Consider the following 20,433-nt stretch of genomic DNA (forward strand, 5'->3'; position numbering starts at 1 on the left):
AATGTGGGCTGGGGGAACACTTTGTGAGAAAGTCACCCCTTGATTTCCTTCTGCCTGATGCAGACCTTGTAAACAGAGGGAAAATTCCAATTCACTGAGGCAAGCTCAGAAACCTTGACTCCCAAGACTTTTGTAACTGAAAGAAAACGTGTGTACATCCAATTCCACCACTATTACTCATTACTTTGTGTATGTGTGTGTGTGGTAACTATCACTTTTAAGATACCAACATGAAGCTGGGAATAGTGCTTCAAAGCCTCCATCGCAGAGAAATGAGTAAAGGGGCTGGTCAGATTCCCTGAATATAAACAATAAACAGAAAAGGAAGGAAGGTCATAGTAGTCTACTGTAATTCAGGCTTCCAGATCATTGAGGCTGATGAAGTCCTGAGCCCTGGCACAGGGAAAGCTGAGCCTCACAGAGGGCAGTGGCCTGTGCAGGTTCACGTGTGACCACGCCAACCCATCTCCTGTTCTTTGCATTCTTTGACTAATATGCTTTTGGAGATTTGCAAGTCTTTCTCTTGGATGCTTTATAAAGACGCCTGTCTTGAAAGTTCACCAGCTTGCCAAAGGTCATAGAGCAGTGGCACTTAACCAAGCCATGCTTTTAGTTGTTCCCTTTGCCATGAGCACTGCCAAACTGACAGTATCTACAGGAGCTATTAACTTCAGAGTATTCAAATTCACATTGTGATGCCAAGGGAACATCACAACATCAATTCTCAAAGCTACTTTAGGCAGTAGCCCTATGAGGACTCATTTGCTCTCTGCCTAGAGGTATGGAGATTCCCAAAGCAGGTGTGGCAAATCAACACCTTGGTTGAGAATCTTGGATCCTACACCATTCTGGGCTATTTCCCAAAGCACTAACTTGTTAATCTAATGTATTGGTACAGGGCCCTCGCTGATAAATCTTGCCCCAGAATAAAGCCACTTTTATATTTTTTGGCAGAAATATTAATAGTCAAGTAAACAAATTTATTAAACCCAACAGTAGGTAACGTTCCAAATAAAACATCAAAAGAAAAAAAAAACATCAAAGACAAAAATGCGTGTAACAAGTTAATAAAAATATTCAAGGGGCCATATGAAGAGTGCAACAGTGCAGAGAACACAATCCAATGTATTAACTTTTGTCAAGTTTGTACAGCCTCAAGAAATAGACACGCCGGTTACACATCCAGAGGAATCCACAAAGGTGGAGGAGGGTCACATGAGCAGTGCACTCATCACCTCAACAGCTTAAGGCAGGGTATCCAGGACTAATCCATCCATGCCCCCCATTTGCCTATTGCTTCAAATTCCCCCTTGGAGACCTAGACTGCGTCATTAGTGCAACAGGTAAGAACAGTTATAGACTCAGAAGACACTTCCAGAGCAAGTGTATGTGGGGAGAGTGGGGGAAGACAAACAGCTGGCTTCCTTTGGTGATATCCAAGAACTGTGTTGACAGCAACAGGGAAGAAGGTGGGTGGTGGACAGTGTGTGAGAGCAAGCCATGTATCCAAGACATGAATGGGGAGGACCAGATATCCTAGGCATTTGAATCAAAAGCAGAACCTAATAGTTACACAAAATTATTTAAACCATCTTGGCCTCTGGAGCCAGGGCTCAAGAATCAAAAATGAAACAAAATGCTGATGGTCCTCACTGACATACAGTCGCAATCCCAGTGAAACTGAATATGCCATAGTTATACAGGTAGCATACAGTATGCCATAGTAATACACAGCATACAGGTGGGAATAAAATCTCAAGGGGTTATGGGAAGGAACTGCTGCTAAAGGACTCAGAAAACACATGGAGTGCGGATGATCAGTGTCACATGTCCCCAAATGAGTCAAAGGTAGTAGCACATTTCATTAACCTTAACAGTCCCTTTGATAGGCATTTAATAGCAACATTCCTGGAATCTTCCAAGGAAGACCCTACGTCAGTCCTCAAGATGTTCAAGTCCACCAAGGAAGACCTTTGTCAGTTGGCAAGAAATTCAAGTCATTAACCAAATATAACAGACACAAGGAAAACAGCAATACTACAAAAAAAAAAAAAGGAGCAGCTTTTTTCAGCCGTTACCTTAATAGTATTAAGGACTTTACCTTTGGGCTTTGTTACACCAAAGACCTTACTTGAAACAGGGCAAACTCAACAATCCCTAAATATAAACCTGTTTTGGTTTGTAAACTTTTAGACAAGTCCTTACCTCAGTAACTTCCCACCATTGTTTAGCACGATCTGGCATAGCATACAGTATATGAGGCCATCAAGTGAGCTACAGGGTACCACACCCTGAAGCCTCCAGCACCAAGGACTGATTTTTGGCAGCAGCCCCTGGGCGATCAGTACTGTTTCAAAGACTGACTAATACTGTGTGGCTTCATCCTTTCTTCCTTTCCAAGAAGGCCGGTTTTACACCGTCCATGAGAAAGTTTAACATTGAAAACACTGCCTTGTATATTTTTATTTCATGGGCCCTGACGTTTGCTTAAAATCTGAATCATGACCTTCTACACCTAAGTCCCCGGGCCTAACACATGTGGGCACATCCAGTGGATCAAGGGAGAACTGGTAAGGCAAGCAGCTGGCACAGTGAAGCGCCATTATAGGAGGTGGGGTTAAGAACAATACACTCAAATTTGGCAAGAATTAGGAAAAGCATAATTCAATGAAACAAGCTTTCATTTCAAACCAGCTTTCTAATACATTGCTTAAGAAATACCACAAGAGCTCAAACAAAGTCACTTGCCAAAACCAAACAATTTCCCAACATTTGTGAGTATATTCAGTTTATTGTGGTGGCCCTCAAATGCTGCCCATTTTCAAAATGGCATTAATAATCCTGCCCGTCACATCACTCCGGTGTCCTGCAACTTTGCTCAAGTGAGAGGTGCACTGACTTACCCGAGGGGTGCGCATTTGACCTCCACAGAATCACGGCAAAGCTGTTTTTAGGTTGACAGGAACAAACAGGGACTTTCCAGTTCCCAGGAGTTTAACTAAACCCTACACACATCTCACCCTGGGTCCCTGTGCAGAAATGACTACTTTGCTTGTGGTTCTGAAGGGCTGCTGCAGATGACTCAATTCCTTACTGAGGAAGGAGCCTCAAGTCCTTCCCTGGTTGCTCCCTTTTCTGGCTTATTTGCATCTTTGAAAAAAAAATTCATAAAAAATATAGCAACAAATAAATGGCTCTTTTGTGAGGGATGCAGAAGCTGCATAAATAGTTCATTAAAACAACAGTCCAGTCCACTGATGAATGAAATGCCTTTTCGTAGAATGCGGAATCTAGTTTTGAGTCCTCAGCTGTCCCCCGATGTGGGCTCTCCCCTCCCTCCCACGCTTCGGATCCGGGCTGGAAAGGACCTTGTCTGGCTAGCAGCAGCCTGTGTTTTCCTTCACTTAATCTGTGCAAAATCCAGAATCAGGAAAACCTGGGGAGGGTTACAAACTAGCTGAAGGAAGTGATCTCTCAAGATCCGAGTCTGAGCTTTGCACCCTACTGGGGCATCTGGCAGCCCTAAGACATGGATCCTATGTGTTATTGGCTACAAAAAAGGCAGACTGAGACTCCCACTTCAGCTTCCCAGAAGGCTTGCTATCCTACTGTGGCTGAACTGCTCCTCTAGGAGGGACAACTGTCAAGTTCAGTATTTGTTTTTAATTCAAAATATTAATACGTTCCCTATGTCAACATCAATTTTAGAAAAAACTGACTAAAAAACTCCTTGAGTATCACTGTAAGGGATGGGAGGCCAGGAAAGGCTACCAAAAAGAACTCAAAAACACGCAATTCTTGCCCATGTTGAAAAACATTCAGGTGTAGCTTGAGGAGAGAGGAAGTGCTTAGGGGAGAGAACTAAACACTTAATAGACAAACTCTTATTACCTTAAGAGTATAAATATTTTAATTGGTTTTATTTAAAAGATTCCCTTTTAAATCTGTTCCAAAGTATTGGAAGCTGAACTGTACAAGTTCCTGTCACCCACCCTCTTCCAGTACAGTTTTTTAGAGGACTTTTTTGTTTAAAACTAACAAGAGGACTCTACTAAAAACCAGGTGGAACCAGAGCTAGCTCCTCGGGCCCCGTGGCAGTCTGGCCCATGCTGGCCTCATGGAAGCAGTGGGTGAAGGAGTCTGGGGAAGTGGGTCCTTGTTCACGTGAGGAAGGCAGTCCAGATATGGATGGGAAAGCCCCCATGCCGACACCCCCTGGCACACTTCTTAGACTTCATATACTGAAGGCAGCTCCCTTTTTATGGCCAGTTTTAGCAGGCAAAGAAACAAAGGAATATAGATACATATATGTGTATATATATATTTTATATAAGTAAAATATATACATATCTTATATATGTATATATACATATTTGGGGGGAGGGGAAAGGAGAGGAAGGTCATGTAAACCGAAACAGTCATCACATTACCCCAAATGAGCTTGACATTAACAAAAAGAATAAATAACTCCTGGGGCGGGGTAAGTGATAACAAGGGTGCAGCAGAAGGGAAAGGGCACATGTTTAACTCTTAAATACACTTTGATATCTGTTTGGCAGAGTCCAGGCCAGCCTCGGGCTTCTGCACTTGCCAGACAAGTAAGCTAATGAGACATAAAGAAAAGAAAATTAAGGAGAAAATAATTCAAGCAGAGCTCCATACCACAGTTTTCCTTCAAGTTAGCTGGCCGGCAGGCACCATATTCCGACCACCAGGAACAGAAACTTTGGCTCCAAGGAAAAAAAAAAAAAAAAAAAAAAGTATTTCCACTTAACAACATGAAAATACAGAAACTTCATCAATGAAAGAAAACTATCAAAGAAGTCTACTTCCAGCAAAACTGAGGTAGCACTGCTTTCTCTGTATTCAATGCTTAAGTGGTTCTCAGTACATTGTGTACCCCCTCCCCCGCCATCCAAAAATAATTAAAATTAAAAAATAACCCAAAACACTGCTCACTTGACTGACAGGTGCAGCATGTTCATGGATAAACTCAACACGAAATGCAATAGGTTACAAGAAGGAATGAGCAAGAAGTGAGGGCAATGAAGGTTTTGGATAAATGCGCTTACAGGGGGAGTTGTCACCAGGCTCCACAAACGCTCCGCTCCCCAAGAGCTCTGATCTTGTCTGGGAGTTAATGCAATGTGGTTAACAGTTAACACTGCTACTCCAATCTGTGTAAATCTTTAAAAAAAATAATTATCATAACCTAAATTCAACCATGTAAACAGCACTACACACAGTACAGACCTGCCCTGAAAAAACAATATGCAAAACTGAGATCTGGCACTGTATCATTTTGTCTTGTTAATTCAACCGAACGGTCCCATTCCCCCCATCCGGCTCTATGCCCGCCCCCACCAAAAAAAAAATTCAATTTGTGCAAGAAATGGCAGGCTTATTCTATCTGAAGGCTTCAAAAAAAGATACACAACAAATAGCCAGGTTCAAATATTTGGGCGGGAGGATTACCCACCCCCCAAAAAAAGAAATAACCAAAATAACCAAAAAATGAAGAAAGTGCCTAAAACATGATACAGCATTTTAGAGCCCTTTCAGATACAAGGCAGAGAAAGGTGTAAAGTAGAAAATATCCGGATCTTCAGTAATTTCCAGAAAGGTCCAATTCCTTGGTTGGCTGCAGGGCAGCAGGCAGATCCTTGCTGCTGCCCCGGGGGACAGAGCCACTAAGTCTGCTCCCCGGGACACAAGCTCTCGGGCCCTGAGCTGAGCGCGCCTCTCCCTTCCCCTTCTCTTTTCCTCCGCTCCATTTCCCACTCCACAAAGGTATCGAAGAGACTTGGCCAGGCCTCATCCTCACTGTAGTTGCTGAGGTCGGGGCCAATCACCTGAGTGAAGTTAAGGAACATGTTCCAAGTGTCCCGGGAGATGCCCTTGATCCCCGAGGGGTTCTCGGTGAGGAAGTTTAGCCACTGGTCCAATACTGGAGGGTTGTTCTGAGTGAAGACTAGTTTCCACAGGGCAATGGCTATTTCCCGATGCAGCGACCGCTGCCCTTCTTCGGAGTCCAGGCCAAACTGAAATGTAAACCGGTAGAGATCCTTGAATTTATCCTCCTGTTTGGCTTCTGTTAAGAGGCTAGGGAACCGTGCACAGATACCATCAATGCTGTCTGCACTTATTGCCTTGCAGCCATCGAAAAACTCCTTCCTGCAACAGGAAAGAGAAGGCACAGTCACTAATTATAAACTACATCATTAATTGAAGGCAAGAGAGGACAGTAATGAATGAAGAGTATGGCACTGTGGCCGGAAGGCCTGGATCAGAATTCCTGTTCCTCCGTTCCTCAGTCCCACTTGCTTGACTGTCAAATGATGAGTAGAACTTGACACCTTACTCTGTACAGTCTGGGAAGAGCTAAACAGATTAGTATGAGCACTAAATGTTTCTAACATTGTCCCACACACGGCAAGCATCTGATGATAGTTCACTCACGTTTTGGCCCTCTCCAAGTTAAACTCAAGTCTCTTGCTCCCTGATGGGGTTCCCTGCTCTACACTGGTGACTAAGTTGCTTCCTGCCTTCCTTTTGATTCTCTTTGGGTTGTGTTTGGTATCTTTTTTTTTTTTTTAGTGATGGCTAAGGAGCCCAACATGCAATGCAGGAGGACCAAAGCTGTGCTATTAAAAAACAAAAGCTGTATATGTATGTTAAACATCTTCACAACATTTTCAGGTAACAGCATGGTGTCTCATCAGTTGTCTCAAGGTTTGTTGTATCCACCGAGGTTGGGGATCTCATGTCTGAAGGGTAAAGCAACCTGGAAGGCTATAAACTAGAAATGACTGGGCTGGGTCTCAAGTCAGTTGTTATTCATAACTACAAGGATGTAAGACAACAACAACATGTAAACCGTTGCTCGAGAGCTGGGCCCACTGTCTTTGTTACACACGGGCCTGGCTGAGGGCAATATGTAAGTGTGAGGAGGGACAAGTGGCTTCACAGAGTGACAGGGCACATCCCTGGAGGTTCTCACTGTATGAGCATCAGCACCCGGCACATGAGTAACCACCTGGTGAGTGAGTGAATTCTCCAGCATCCCAAGATTCCCATTTAGTAGGTCAGCTTTAAAGTCAGGTACACATTTATTAAACCCTTGGAAGAGTCTAGGAATAGAATTAAGGGACTAGGGTGAGACGAGAGTCTAGGATCGGAACCACAACTTAGCTCAAAACATTTCACTTTTTTTAGGAGACTGGTCAGAACACAAGGATTTCCCACCAAGCCCTGTCCTAGCTGGGCTCCACTGCCCAGCAGTGCTCACTTTCTTCCTCTGCTCACACGCTGACATGAAGGGTTTATAGAACTAACCTGGTGAATTTGCACATGGTAGCAGCCTGGAACTTCCAGGCCAAAAGCAGCACTCTAAATTCCGTGGGGTCAACACATAAGTCATTGCAAAAGCGCTCCATGCCTTCCTCCAAAATTGCATCCTCCCGCTCGTCCTTGTAGCGCCTAAACAGTTCTTCCAACCTCTGCAGGGAAGACTCCTCCGCATTGGACTTGGACTCTCTCCCAGCATCTCCCGAGGACGTTGGCAGCTGGCAGACCTCAGTGGCAGCCTCTGCCTTCTTGGTCCCATTGACGACGATGTCCCCACCTGGCTTGCCACAGGGTGGCACCTGTTCCTCACGGTGGCCTGCACCTCGCCTGCTGTGTGATTTGCTGCTGGAGTCCCGGTCTCCATTCTTACTCCCCAAGGTTGATGAGGGATTCTTGCACTTGGTGACACACTGGCCCATGGTGCTGATGGCCTGGCCTCTAAAGTGGCCCCCTCTGGATTGGATACCCTCGCTGCCGCTGGCCCATGTACTTCAACATGCCATCAGCCAGAGGAGCCAGCCAACCTGCAAAGAAATTGGACAGCAGTCACTTCTTGAACATGGGAGAGAGGGCATAGGTACCACCCCTGGGGGCTGCATACAGGGAGTTTCATACAGTTCATTTCAATGAGTGAATGAAAAGCAATGGCTGAGCTCATCATCACCTCCCCCATGAGCCAGCTCCATAAATTGCTTTGGAAATGCAGTGGCTTGGGCACATATGGAGAAACAATATGGGAAATTCCTAAAATTCTTAAGGTAACCTAGGTTACAAAGAAGCTGATTCATGTGCAGAACACATCAAAGGCTACAGTTCGGACAGGAAATCTGTCTTGCCAAATTCACCATCAGGTAAAAAAGTTATGTGGGCCTGGGTTAAGCCAGAAAGTATAAATATCAGGTTTATTTTCTGGTTCCTAATGCCACCAACATGCTCAGATTTTCTTTTTCCATAGGATTAGTAGGGAGAGAGGGTGACCATACCTAAAACAGCTGTCTCACAGCGGCCTGAGAATGAGGTAAAAGATTTGCAGTGTGAGGCCTATGAACAAGGGCCTAGTCACCACTTAGGATGCCCACATCCCATAATGAAGTCCTCGCTGCTTGGTTTTTGCTGATGCATCCTGGGAGGTGGCAGCTAATGGCCCCCATGCTTGGGTCCCTAGCACCCACATGAGAGGGTGACCCAAAGGTAATGTAATTTTTCTAACATTACTCTGTCTATCCAAGACTCTTTTTAAGTGTTTATTTCCATCTACTTAAAAGTCAAAAGCAGAGATACAGAGGTCCTTCCATCTGCAGGTTCTCTTCCAAAATGCCCACAACAGCCAGGGCTGTGCGGGAGCCTAGAGCTCCATCCAGGGCTGCCTGAATGGGTGGTAGGGACCTGAGCACTTATGCTATCACCCACTGCCTCCTCAGGAGCAGGAAGCTGGGTCTAAGCAGAGATGCTAGAACTCTGACGCAGGATGCGGGCATTGTTTACAGCTGTTTAACCTGGTGTACTGCGATGGCGCCCCCAGGACTCATTCTCATTTTCAACTAGCTGGCTAGAAAATCCATTCTACTAGTGCAGGTTGTACATCCTGAAAGCAAAAATTCAAAATCCAAAATATCCCCCAATTTAAACATTTTAGGTGCTGAATTGATGCCACAAGTGGAAAATTCCATGCCATGAAACTATTTCACATATGAAATTACTTAAAATATTATACAAAATTAACTTCAGCCTATATATGGAATATATGAAACAAATTGATTTTATATTTAGATGTAGGTCCCACGCCCAAGACATGTATTTCATGATGTATACCAGAAATGTTTCAGAATCTGGAAAAATCTCAAATTTCTTCACCCTTTCAGTATCAAGCATTTCAGGTAAGGGATACTCAATATGCACTAAGAATTCCAGCTGCTACGACAATGGCATCCACCAGAATTATATTAAGGAAATGTGGACCAGGAGCCAGGGCAGTAGGGAAAGCAGATACAAGACAAAATCCATGTGAGTCCCAGTCAGGTCTCCCAGTTCTAGGAGACTTCGTGGACCTTCAGGATCTATATTCAAAGCTCTAAGAGAACTGGTAGTAAGGCAAAAGGCTGGTTTATTAAAGCCCAGAACTGTAGACTTTGCCAGAAATACTTCCTTCCAATAGAGCTTGGGTAAACTTGGGGGTTATTTTCAGGGGGAATTCTCAGGGTAACGTCAGGGTATATGAATTTAAGACCAAAGAGCAGAATCATTCCTGTAGCTATTGGAGACTAATCATATCAGGGTGTGTCCATGCTCCACCCCGTGAGAGAGTAAGTGACAGAAAGACGTGCCCAGGCATGCCTCCCAAAGACGTGCAGTTTCACTTAGGCTTCAAAAACACAGCAAAAATCTTCTAAAAGCTTGTAGTGTAGAAAATGACAACCCAAGTAAGCCTTTCCCCACAACCCCCCAAAAAGGAATACTTTCTATGCTTTAAAAATACAGCTAACAGACATATTAGCACAATCTACTAAAATATCAAAAGGCAAGGGTTAATTCTTGGAAGGCCATCCTACAAGGGAAACAACTGTTCAAGCTGAATTATCTCAAAACAAGAAAGAACTATAACATGTGGAGGGTCTGGTTTCCAGATTTGTGTTTCTGAAGACTAGAGTGCTGAAACAAACAAAAGGCCCAAACTTACACAAACCCCACATGCTCACAGACTGGCAACTCTAATTCCCAGGCTCGCTGACTCACCAGGGTTTGCTGCTCAGCTCCCGTTGCTGGGGAGGCACAGGCACCCAGGGAGATAAGAGGATTTTCTGGCCTCCATCTGACCCACCTATCCTGGTCCACTCAAGTCTAGCCACACTGGACAGATGCTTCGAAACAGCAGCTTCCTGCAAATCCTGGCATCTAGGCCTTCAAGTAGCAGCAGATGGGCTCTCAAAGAGGCCCTAATTCCATTTACCCAACCAGCCCTCTAGGTAAGAGCATCTTTTGATGACCTGACACAACAGAATCAGCTCAAACCTGAAGGCTTTTAACATGCCCAGTAGATGAGAAAAGGAGGGGAAAATCAATGTTGACAGATGATCAATCAGCGAGTACCACAAGGTCAGATCCTTCCCTTCTGGTCTGTTTGAAAGGCTTCATTGTAGTTGAGTGTGTAGTGGGTCTCAAGCCACAAGGAAATATTTCCATACCTGGTGGTGAGTATGGCCCTCTCCTTCTGGGACCACCCCTTTTTCTGGGAAATCACTTTTGCTTGCAGAGCTTTTCCCAGGCTTCATCACAGCACCCAGACCTGTTTTCCAGGCTGGCAGCATTTCAAGTGTTTTAAAGTTGAAGGTCTTCCTGCACTTGTAGCTGCTGGCTAATAACTAATAATAGCAGCCATCAATTATTGAGCACTTGCTATGGTACCAAGCCCTATGCTAAGCACTTTAGGGACATTAACTCATATATTCTCACCACAACCCCATTTAAAGACAGGGAAACTAAGATGCAAAGTAAATTAGCCTGGATCATGTAACCAACAGAAACTGGTAATCTGGCTCCAGAAACTATTACTTTTAACACTGGACTGCTGAGTGTGCCTACCTTTGGAAGGCATGTGGAGGGATGGCACCAAGCTAGAAGTGATACCAAAGCAACCCCAGAACAGCAGTCCCCTGCCAGACAAGCAGAGCGAGCTATGTGGTCTGTGGGGTTCAAGAACTCGCTGCCCTCTCCTAGGCCAACCCTACTACACAATCAAGCCAGGATGCCTTTGGGTTCAGCGCCACTCACATTTAGTTCCCTTCTCTGGAATGTTCTGGTCCACAGTATGGTTTAAAACTCTAGAAACTGAAGACCAGCTCTAGCTAAGGAACTCTGATGCAAACTTTCCTCAATCTGCAAAATGGTCCCTGCTCCAAGGAACTGCTGGTAAAGATTCAGTTAGGAAACACCATGAAACAGGCCTCATCTCCACTGCCCCAACACCCCAGAAAACACTGGCTGACACATGGCAGCCATGACTGCTGGCAGTTGAGGGGCAACCAGCCCCTTGAAACCGTGGCTTGTCTCATGTGAACAATGGCTCCAGGCCTCTGTTGCCTCAGATACTTAAAGGCCTCCTGTTCCTGCCCTTCAGTCAGCAGCTCATGTCTTACTTCTTCCACCGCAGCAGTGATTCCACTCAAAACCATCACTACAGGCCTGGTGCAGTAGCCTAGCGGCTGAAGTCCTAGCCTTGCACATGCTAGGAACCCATATTGGCACTGGTTCTAACTCCAGCAGCCCCACTTCCCATTCAGCTCCCTGCCTGTGGCCTGGGAAAGCAGTTGAGGACAGCCCAAAGCCTTGGGACCCTGTACCCGCATGGGAGACCCAGAGGGGTCTCCAGGCTCCTGGCTTCAGATCGGCTCAGCTCTAGCTGTTGTGACTAGTTTGCGACTGGTTTGGGGAGCAAACCAGTGGATGGAAGATCTTCCTCTCTGTCTTTCTTCCTCTCTGCATAACTGGCTTTCCAATAAAAGCACCACTGCCCAAAAATACTTACAGGATGCGATTCTCTACAAGACAGGGTTTCCTTCTCACAGACTGAGCCTGAATAAAACGAAAAGCAGGATGTTTGCTGCCCTAACCTGGGGCAGGCCTTCCCCATTGCACTCCTCTTTCCTCTTCATTTCCAGCCACGTGCATTTGCAAAAAAGCAAAGCAAAACAACAACAATAACAAAATAGTACTTCTTGTTTTCTACTCAGTTATACTCACTGAATGATCGGGCTTAGTAGGCCCACCCTTCCTCTCACTGCCACCCATGAGTGAGGTAGACAGCCTTATGGTCTTAGCAGTCTGGGTACCCTGGAGCCAAATTTGCCACAGAAACAAAACATTGTTACTAATGAGTACCATTTTGCATTTGTTAGTACATTATAATAGCTATATATAAACATAGCTCAGTGAGTAATTACCCCTAATTACAGCAAAATAAATGGAGGTACAGGGAGGTTAGGAGCCTATCTTGGAAGGGAGAAAACAGGAGCAGAGTAATTAAGACGATGAGCTCTGGCAAACCTGGGTTGGATCACAAGTGCTGATACCCATGAACTCTACTGGCCTGTGCCTAAACGGGGGGCATCCATTTCTCAAAGAACTGGTGGGAAGAATGAGACACTCCATGTACAATGCTCTACTTAATACCTGGCTCTTAGAAAGCATGTCCTTGTGTCCTCTGTAATAGCTGCTGCTATCACAATGCTGGTGACACAATCAGCCTCCCTTCTAGTACAGCAGCCCAGATCTGCCGTGATAACTCAGGGATGCCCAGCAGTAGCTCATGAGTGACTGCTCCTGCTTCAGCCAAGTGACACAAATAGACGGACTGGAGCCAAGGACAAGGAGGGTTAGGAAGGAAAAGCAGGAAAATCAAAAGTAAACACATCACAAACCTGTGCATCCCACTTCCCGCCATTTAGAACTGCAGTGAGAGGTCAGGAAGCTGCTGCTCCAGGGTTGTGGGCGGTGCCGGCCAGCACCAAGTGGGCACAGCTTTGCTCTCTTGAGATGAAATTGCCTGTAGGCCTGGCACGATGGCCTAGTGGCTAAATCCTCGCCTTGTATGCACAGGGATCCCATATGGTCTCTGGTTCCTGTCCGGCTACTCCGCTTGCCATCCCATTCCCTGCTTGTGGCTTGGGAAAGCAGTAGAGCATAGCCAAAAGCCTTGGAACTCTGCACCCACATGGGAGACCCAGAGGAAGATCTCTGTGTTTCTCCTTCTCTGTAAATCTGCCTTTCCAATAAAAATAAATCTTAAAAAAAAAATGTTGCCTCTCTGGGAGAAAAGCACTTTTGGATAACCCACACCGAGACTCTGAGTAAGAGAAGAAGATGGGCAACAGCGAGAGAAGGCTGAGCTTTTACTACACAGGGAAAAGTCAGAGGGACTAAGGAAGAGAAACCAGAATTTGGGAAGTCTGGGGAAACATGTTCAAGCCTTAAGAGCCCGAGAAATGGGTTGTTGGAAGGAAACAAGTTTCTACTACTGAACAGTAGGACTAGGAAATGAAACCACTGGGTAAGACGTTATTTGAGAAGATTTCACAGAAGGTAGGATTTGTTCAGGTCTTTAACTGACCATAAACATGGACCAGAAGGCAGCAGCAAGAGGCCAGCATGATCAGTCCATGTTATTAACATAGATTAACAATAATATATATATTTTGAATTACATATATTCATTTAGAGGACTGACAAGAATTGTCACTAACAATTTTCATTCTATAGAGAGAAGAAGTAAATAGAATTTGAAAGAGGTTTTCATGGCCAGTATAAAGTTCTGGCTTCGCGCCCAAGCAGTTTGACTCAACTGGACCACACTCCGTCACAACCTCACTACTGCTTTCTGTTACAAAGCGATCCAGCCTGCCCTTAATGGGATGATGCTCCAAGAAGAAAACTGAGTCAAAAAGAACAGAGTAACTTCTTGGATGTCTTCAGTTCTTGTCATGTATGCCCTTCACCAAGTCACTTCTCCTCCACAAGTCTCTCTGACCCCAACATTAAAGTGAAGGATCTGGACTGGTTTTTCCAGGGCAAGTTTTCTGGGATTGCCTTCACATTTTTTTACCCATCTCATTCAAGCTATCAATTTGCTACCTTCTAAGGACACTTTTGTTCTTATGCTTTTCCTTGCCCAAGCCCATCAGAGCAAAGTTCAAAATGAGAAATAAACTAGGGCCACCCCACGTGTACCAGGGCTGACAGGTAACTGGTTCTGCAGCCTTTCTTCATCATCTGAAGTTTGATCTCTGTAGGATCAGCAACAGGCCCTGATACATGGAAAACAGACCACAGCACGCTGCCTCTCTGCTGCAGCAGGGTGGATCAGAGAGCCTGCTCACAACGCTGTGCTAGCTGCTGACGGTAGTCTGCCACCCAATGAAGTCTTACAGAACAAAGAGCTCAAACACAGGAGGCAAAGGCTGGTGCCACCAAACAGTGTCAGAAAGGCATCTGAGATCTAGGCCGTGACTTCCCTGACAGGACAGACCCATCTAAACCACTCTTGACTCACTCCAGTAACCAAGAAGCCACTGACAGATGCTGGTGTCTCTACATGTTAACAACCACCACCACCAAAGAAAAGCAAAAACCTTAACTTTTCAGTTTTCATCTAAACACCGTGAAGTACCGAGTACATGTTTTTATTTCTTACTGTATATGCCAGACACCCAAAGGCAAGAGAACACGAGCACAAGGATCCCTCAGCTTTTCTAGAGTAGCTAAGGCTGCAGCAGCCGTGGTGGCAGAAGTCATCCTCCAGGGAGCCTCAAGCCAAGACCGCAGAGCTCCTGGATCCCATCTGGCAGCACAAGGGCTCACAAGGGCCCACAAAAACAAAGAAGGAACACGGGATGTCCATTTGTCAACTTCTTCCTAGAAAGTAAACTTGCAACAATGGCCAGAAAGAAGATTGAGGGAGCACTTCAAATATGAAGTTGCTGCTGTCACGTGGAACCTAAAAGATCACCTTCGGAGACGAAGTCTTAACCCGAGCTTCTTGGGAGGAAAAGCTATTCCCTTTGCCAAAGCAAACGAGACCCGTCTGCTTCTATTTTTATGCTTTAAAAAGACTTTTTGTCCTAAAATGTACTGAAGCAGCAAGCTAAGACAGTGGTTCCAGTCAGGACTGGGTAAAGACACATGACTTTTTACATCAACCAACTTCTTAAGTGCAAAGGAAAAGGAGGAAGGGAGGAAAGAAAAAACTTTCAAAAGGAAAATAAGCCAACTGCTGAGATTTCTGTTAAGTGATCACAGGGCACATAACCAAGACCAGTCAGCTCAGCATAAAGGAATTTATCTTTACAGTGTTCCCACTGTTAATTAATGAATTTGCATCACTCAAAAAAGTCACGTGTCACTAAATGATGTTCTGGTCAATGAAGGACCACATATATGACACTGATCCCTACAGCTGACCACTTCCTACTGCCTGGTGACACTGCTGCCATCAAAACACCTTGGTGCAAGGCATTGCCCAGCTCTTTGAGGAACCTACTATGCTGCCAGTTGGATAACAGTATACTACATATAATCATGTAGAGTATAGGATACTTGATAATAAGTGACTATGCAGTTTTTAAAAATCCTTATTTTGGGGGTTTACTGTAAAACAGTCCACAGTGTGCAGCCAGCACCAGCCTCATCATCTTTTCACTGTTTACTGCCTCCTGACATGGATGCCCTATACCACTCAGGTGTGTGGATGTACACGCCATGATGTTCACACAGTAACAGGACTACCTAGTGACACATTGCTCAGAATGTGTCCCCATCATTAAGGGGTGGATGAACGTTGATGCCAGACAACGGAGGCTAGAACAAATAGTATTTGCCAAACACAATCATGTCAAGACACCAAATAACAAAATCATTTTTGTCCTCAAGGCTTCAGAACTGAGCAACATGTTTAATCCCAGGTGACTGAAAACAAGCAAAAGACAACCTTAACATTCCACCGAACCGCAACTGAAATACTTTTCTGCTATCACCAACAATCTGGGCAAGTCACACTGCCCACCTTTCCGTGGATGGGGCATCATTAAGAAGCATCAGATCAGGGGCCTAGCGCAAGGGCCTAGTGGCTAAAGTCCTTGCCTTGGGCGGGATCCCATATAGGCACTGGTTCTAATCCCGGCAGCTCCACTTCCCATTTGGCTCCCTACTTGTGGCCTGGGAAAGCACTTGAAGACGGTCCAAATCCTTAGGCCCCTGCACCCATGTAGGAGACCTGGAGGAAGTTCCTAGCTCCTGGCTTCTGGATCGGCACAGCACCAGCCGTTGCACTCACCGAGGGAGTGAATCATCGGACAGAAGATCTTCCTCTCTGTCTCTCCTCTCTGTGTATCTGGCTTTGTAATAAAAATAAATAAATTTAAAAAAAAAGCAGCAGCAGCATCAGATCAGAGCCTGGCGCATTGGCCTAGCTGCTAAAATCCTTGCTTTGCACGCACTAGGATACCATATGGGTACCAGTGCATGTTCCAGCTGCCTCACTTTCCATCCAGCTCCTTGCTTGTTGCCTGGGAAAGGAGTCAAGGACGGCCCAAAGTCTTGGGACCCTGCACCCACGCAAGAGACCCAGAAGCTCCTGGCTTCTGGCTCTGGATGGGCATAGCTCCAGCTGTTGCGGCTTAGGGAGTAAATTGGGGGTTGAAAGATCTTTCTCTGTCCTTTTCTCTGTAAATCTGTCTCTCCAATAAAAATAAATACATCTTAAAAAAAAAAAAAGAACTCATTGAAGGCAAACCACTGATTAGACACTAATCTCCCACTTCCAGTTAGCACATAGATATCTGCCACTCTAGAGGTTGACCTGATAGGTCCTCAAACAGCCAATGCATATCAGCTGTTCATTCTTCAGTCAGCTTCTGAAGAATATTTTACAAGGAACAGGTTAGATTTTTGCATACAAGTAAACAGCAAGAAAGCAAATTGTGAAATGAGTCCAAAGAAGTGGAAGGAAACCAATAGAAAAATGCCAGATGACTGCTTCCAAATGTTTTCAAGGGATATCAAAATGAGCACAAATGTATAGACACATTTTCTTGAGACACATGTCCTCTGAGTTGCCTCAGTCATCAGTTACTAATCAATCTCCTAATGTTTTTAATTTTTAAAAATCCAAATCCATTAGAACCACGTTTATCAGTTTTTTCCCCTGGAGTTCCATGATGGAGGCTGATTGCGAATGCACAGCAAACAGGAAGAAGACAGAAAAGACCTGTACAATAAAGTAATTTCTTGCTTTAAACCACACCAACAACCTGGTCGAAAAATGAGACCATCAAGGCTTTCTTTCCTGCTCTGAAATTCAAAAGTATTATGTAGCTATTCTGTGAGGTTTAGAAAAAACAACACAAGGGAAAAAGAGTCAACTAGCAACTCCCTCACCTACCAGGCACATCTTTTCAGTTCACATGTGGAGGTACAGGAAATACATATAACTTACATGATTCTTAAAGAAAACTGAATCATATTGTACATCCTACTTGGTAAATTTTTCCACTGAATATGTTTTCATAACAATTTTGCCTCCTCTTAAAATGATTTTGGGCCTTGAGTGATGGCTCAATGGCTAAATCCTTCCCTGGCAAGTGTTGGGATCTCATATGGCCGCCAGTTCCTGTCCTGGCTGCTCCACTTCCCATTCAGCTCCCTGCTTGTAGCCTGAGAAAGCAGTAGAACAGGGCTCAAAGCCTTGGGTCTCTGCAACCACGTGGGAGACCTGGAAGAAGCTCCTGGCTCCTGGTTTTGGATCAGCTAAAGCTCCAGTCGCTGTAGTCATTTGAGAAGTGAATCAGCAGATGGAAGATCTTTGTCTCTCCATATATCTTCTCTGCCTTTCCAATAAATATATATTTTTTAAGGGCAACAATTCAATGAGTAAGTAGTCTTTTAGAGTTGGTATCTTTACTAACACTACAGCTATTTCATGTAACCCATCTATTTAAATCTTTGTCAAAGAGGTTGAGTTTTCTTGTGTTAAAACATTTTTAACCACCAGGTAAATTTTTCACTGTGTCAGGATACTATAATTTGCCCATTTAATCTCATACTGCTGGACATTAAGCTTCTGATATTTCACTACTATAAATAACACTGAGAAATAAACAAAAAATATAACAGCACACTTACAATTATTTCCCAAGAATTCCTAGAAGAAACAAATTCAACCAGACTTCCAGAAAAACGTAGTGTTAAATTACTGAGGTAATGTATTGAAGGTACATATTTCTTTCAAAGCTAATTTAATTTTTTTAAAGTCCTCAGTCAAAAGGACAGAAGACATATCTAACAAAAAGTATTAAATGATCAAAGGAGGATAGAAAACAGTAAAGAGAAGAGGCCAGTTGCTTCACTGTGAGGCCAAAAAATTTAAGAAAGTGTCGTTAAATGTGGGAGTAGTGGTAGAACATTGTAATGATTAGTATGAATTTATTCATCACGAGGGCGTCTTTCAACTGATTCTTAATAAATAAATAAATACGTAAACTCTCCTCCCTGAACCACTGTGTTTAAAAAAAAAAAGAAAAAAGAAAAGCTCACATTAAGGTCTAAGCAATAGTGCCCTAGTCCCCTTCTCCAAGGGTATAGCATTGGGTTAGATGTGTCTGGCCCTTGTGCCAGCTAGAATGGGAGTAGATCACATTTCAAGGGAGCAAAAGAAGAGGAACTGTGGAAGCTAACAGGATAGCTGCAGGCCAGGGGCCTAATCATATAGGCTCTCAGGGTACAGACTGCATCAAAGGATATTACCGCTTGCAGCAGACTCTTCTGCCTCAGCATACAAGCTCTTCATCAACTGATGATCCCATCTTCACTAGTCTATCCCTCTCTATCACTACCGGCCCCACAGTCAGGCAGGGTGCGTGGAACAATTGGCTCAGGGTCACCAACGTGTCACATGCCCCGATTTGAATGACTGAAATAAGGATGTGCACATGACCTAAGCCAGTCACAGTGCACACCAGAGAACACAGAAGGTTAGAAATGCCAGTCATCCTACCAGAAAAGAGCCTTTAATGAAAGCAAAAATGCCTGTCAAGGGGTCACTTGGAAGCTGAAATGGTCTTATCACATGGGTGTCAGCCCAAATACAGATAGAAATCAAGTACAAAATCACCAAGTGGAAAGCAGCTTCAAGAGACACAGAGAGACTGAGATTCAAAGGCACTATCTGCATTGTGAATCCAACTGTATCTCTTAGAGAGTCAAGATCAAAGCCTGCCCTTCACAGACAGGAGAGCCACTACATCTCTTCTTACATAAGATAGACGCTGGGTTCCCTGCCATGAATGACAGAATCCCTACCAAGACAAAGATACGTCACTTGGATCTCTTCTACTCACAGAGTAAAGAGATGATCTAAATGTTCTGATTCATGTCTAGCATCCATTCACCAGGCCACAGTTTCAATCCAATATACTACAGAAACCATTAACACAGTAACAGGCCATAATGATTCCAACTTATAAAAGCTGCCAAACTCCATTACAACTGGGTGGCCCATTAAGATGCTGTTTAAGAGACAATGTGACTAACAAGCCAAAAGACCTTTCCCGGTTGCATCTTCGCCACCCTATCTCCCTTCCTCCTGCCCCACCAAATCTTGGACCTTCTTCAGAGAGAGATGCCACAGAGTACCGAAAGCTGCTTAACCTGTGTTCTATCAACTTCATGGTCCCAGGAAGTAATCTTCTCCCTTTATTCAGGTACCATATGAAAGATAATAAAACAAGAGCCCCTGGAAGTCCTTCTTTGTGAAGTAACATGATCCACTTTCCAGCTGAAAAGAGTCATTTGATCTAAACCACAGCCAATAAAACTGAAAGACTAGATCTGACCAGAACTTGGCTACCCGCCCCCTGGTTTCAATTACTATCGCTGAAACAATTTCTTTTTAAATACTAAAGGACAGGAAATGTCACGCTTTTGTGTCTATTGCAAATACAGTCCTAGCATGTTGAAATTTAAGGCTTTAAGAGTTAAGCTCTACTTTTCTTTAAGTTATCTAATTCCACAAATGTTCATATGGCATAGAGCCCCAGATTACAACAAGAGGCATAAAGTCAAACAGATTATTTTCATCAAGAGTGGGTCTCTGTACCTGATGGCAGACAACATGGTGTTGCAGGCTTTGCAACTTCCCACCAACTTCCCACCAACCTGATGTGACCAAATTATCACCAGCTAATGGCTAGTGCTATTCCATCTATTGAAATTCTGTACTAGAAGCTAGGCCTTACTTTTAAAACAAACAATATGAGAAATTTTTAAAATAAAGCAGTTGTACCATAAGCTCTTTTGGTAATCACTATGCTTACAAATCTAAAGATAGCTATGGGTCCCAGAATAAAGCCAGTGGAGTCACACACAACCATTCATAATGTCAATGTTTTGCTTGTACCGTAACCACATTCAATTGTTTCACTCAAAAAACTAGTTGCACAGATATTATGGTCCGTCAGCTGTTCCAGGATAGCTGTGTTCCTTCTGGGATGGACAGGGCAGGCTCCGGATGGAGAATGACTGCGCTTGAACAGCTCAGCTCTC

The 20,433-nt window shown here is 44.3% G+C and overlaps 1 protein-coding gene across 2 annotated transcripts in view; it reads right to left on the minus strand.

Moving 5' to 3' along the window:
* Positions 1 to 4,556: 4,556 nt before the first annotated feature.
* The window catches only part of LOC121167958 (DCN1-like protein 3), a 32,002-nt gene continuing 16,125 nt past the window's right edge, over positions 4,557 to 20,433 (minus strand). Inside the window, exons 2-3 of one of the 2 annotated variants that reach the window (XM_040997679.1) lie at positions 7,336 to 7,871; positions 4,557 to 6,174 (exon numbers count right to left, since the gene is read on the minus strand). In XM_040997679.1, coding sequence (XP_040853613.1) covers positions 5,691 to 6,174; positions 7,336 to 7,766 — 915 coding nt within the window. In that variant the 5' untranslated portion in view covers positions 7,767 to 7,871 and the 3' untranslated portion in view covers positions 4,557 to 5,690. Of the gene's footprint in view, positions 6,175 to 7,335; positions 8,338 to 20,433 lie in introns of those variants that run through there. The other variant, XM_040997680.1, reaches the window with a different exon arrangement.

The sequence above is a fragment of the Ochotona curzoniae genome, unplaced genomic scaffold (assembly GCF_017591425.1).
Source record: "Ochotona curzoniae isolate NIBS_2020 unplaced genomic scaffold, NIBS_Ocur_1.0 patch435, whole genome shotgun sequence".
In the NCBI taxonomy this organism is placed as follows: domain Eukaryota; kingdom Metazoa; phylum Chordata; class Mammalia; order Lagomorpha; family Ochotonidae; genus Ochotona; species Ochotona curzoniae.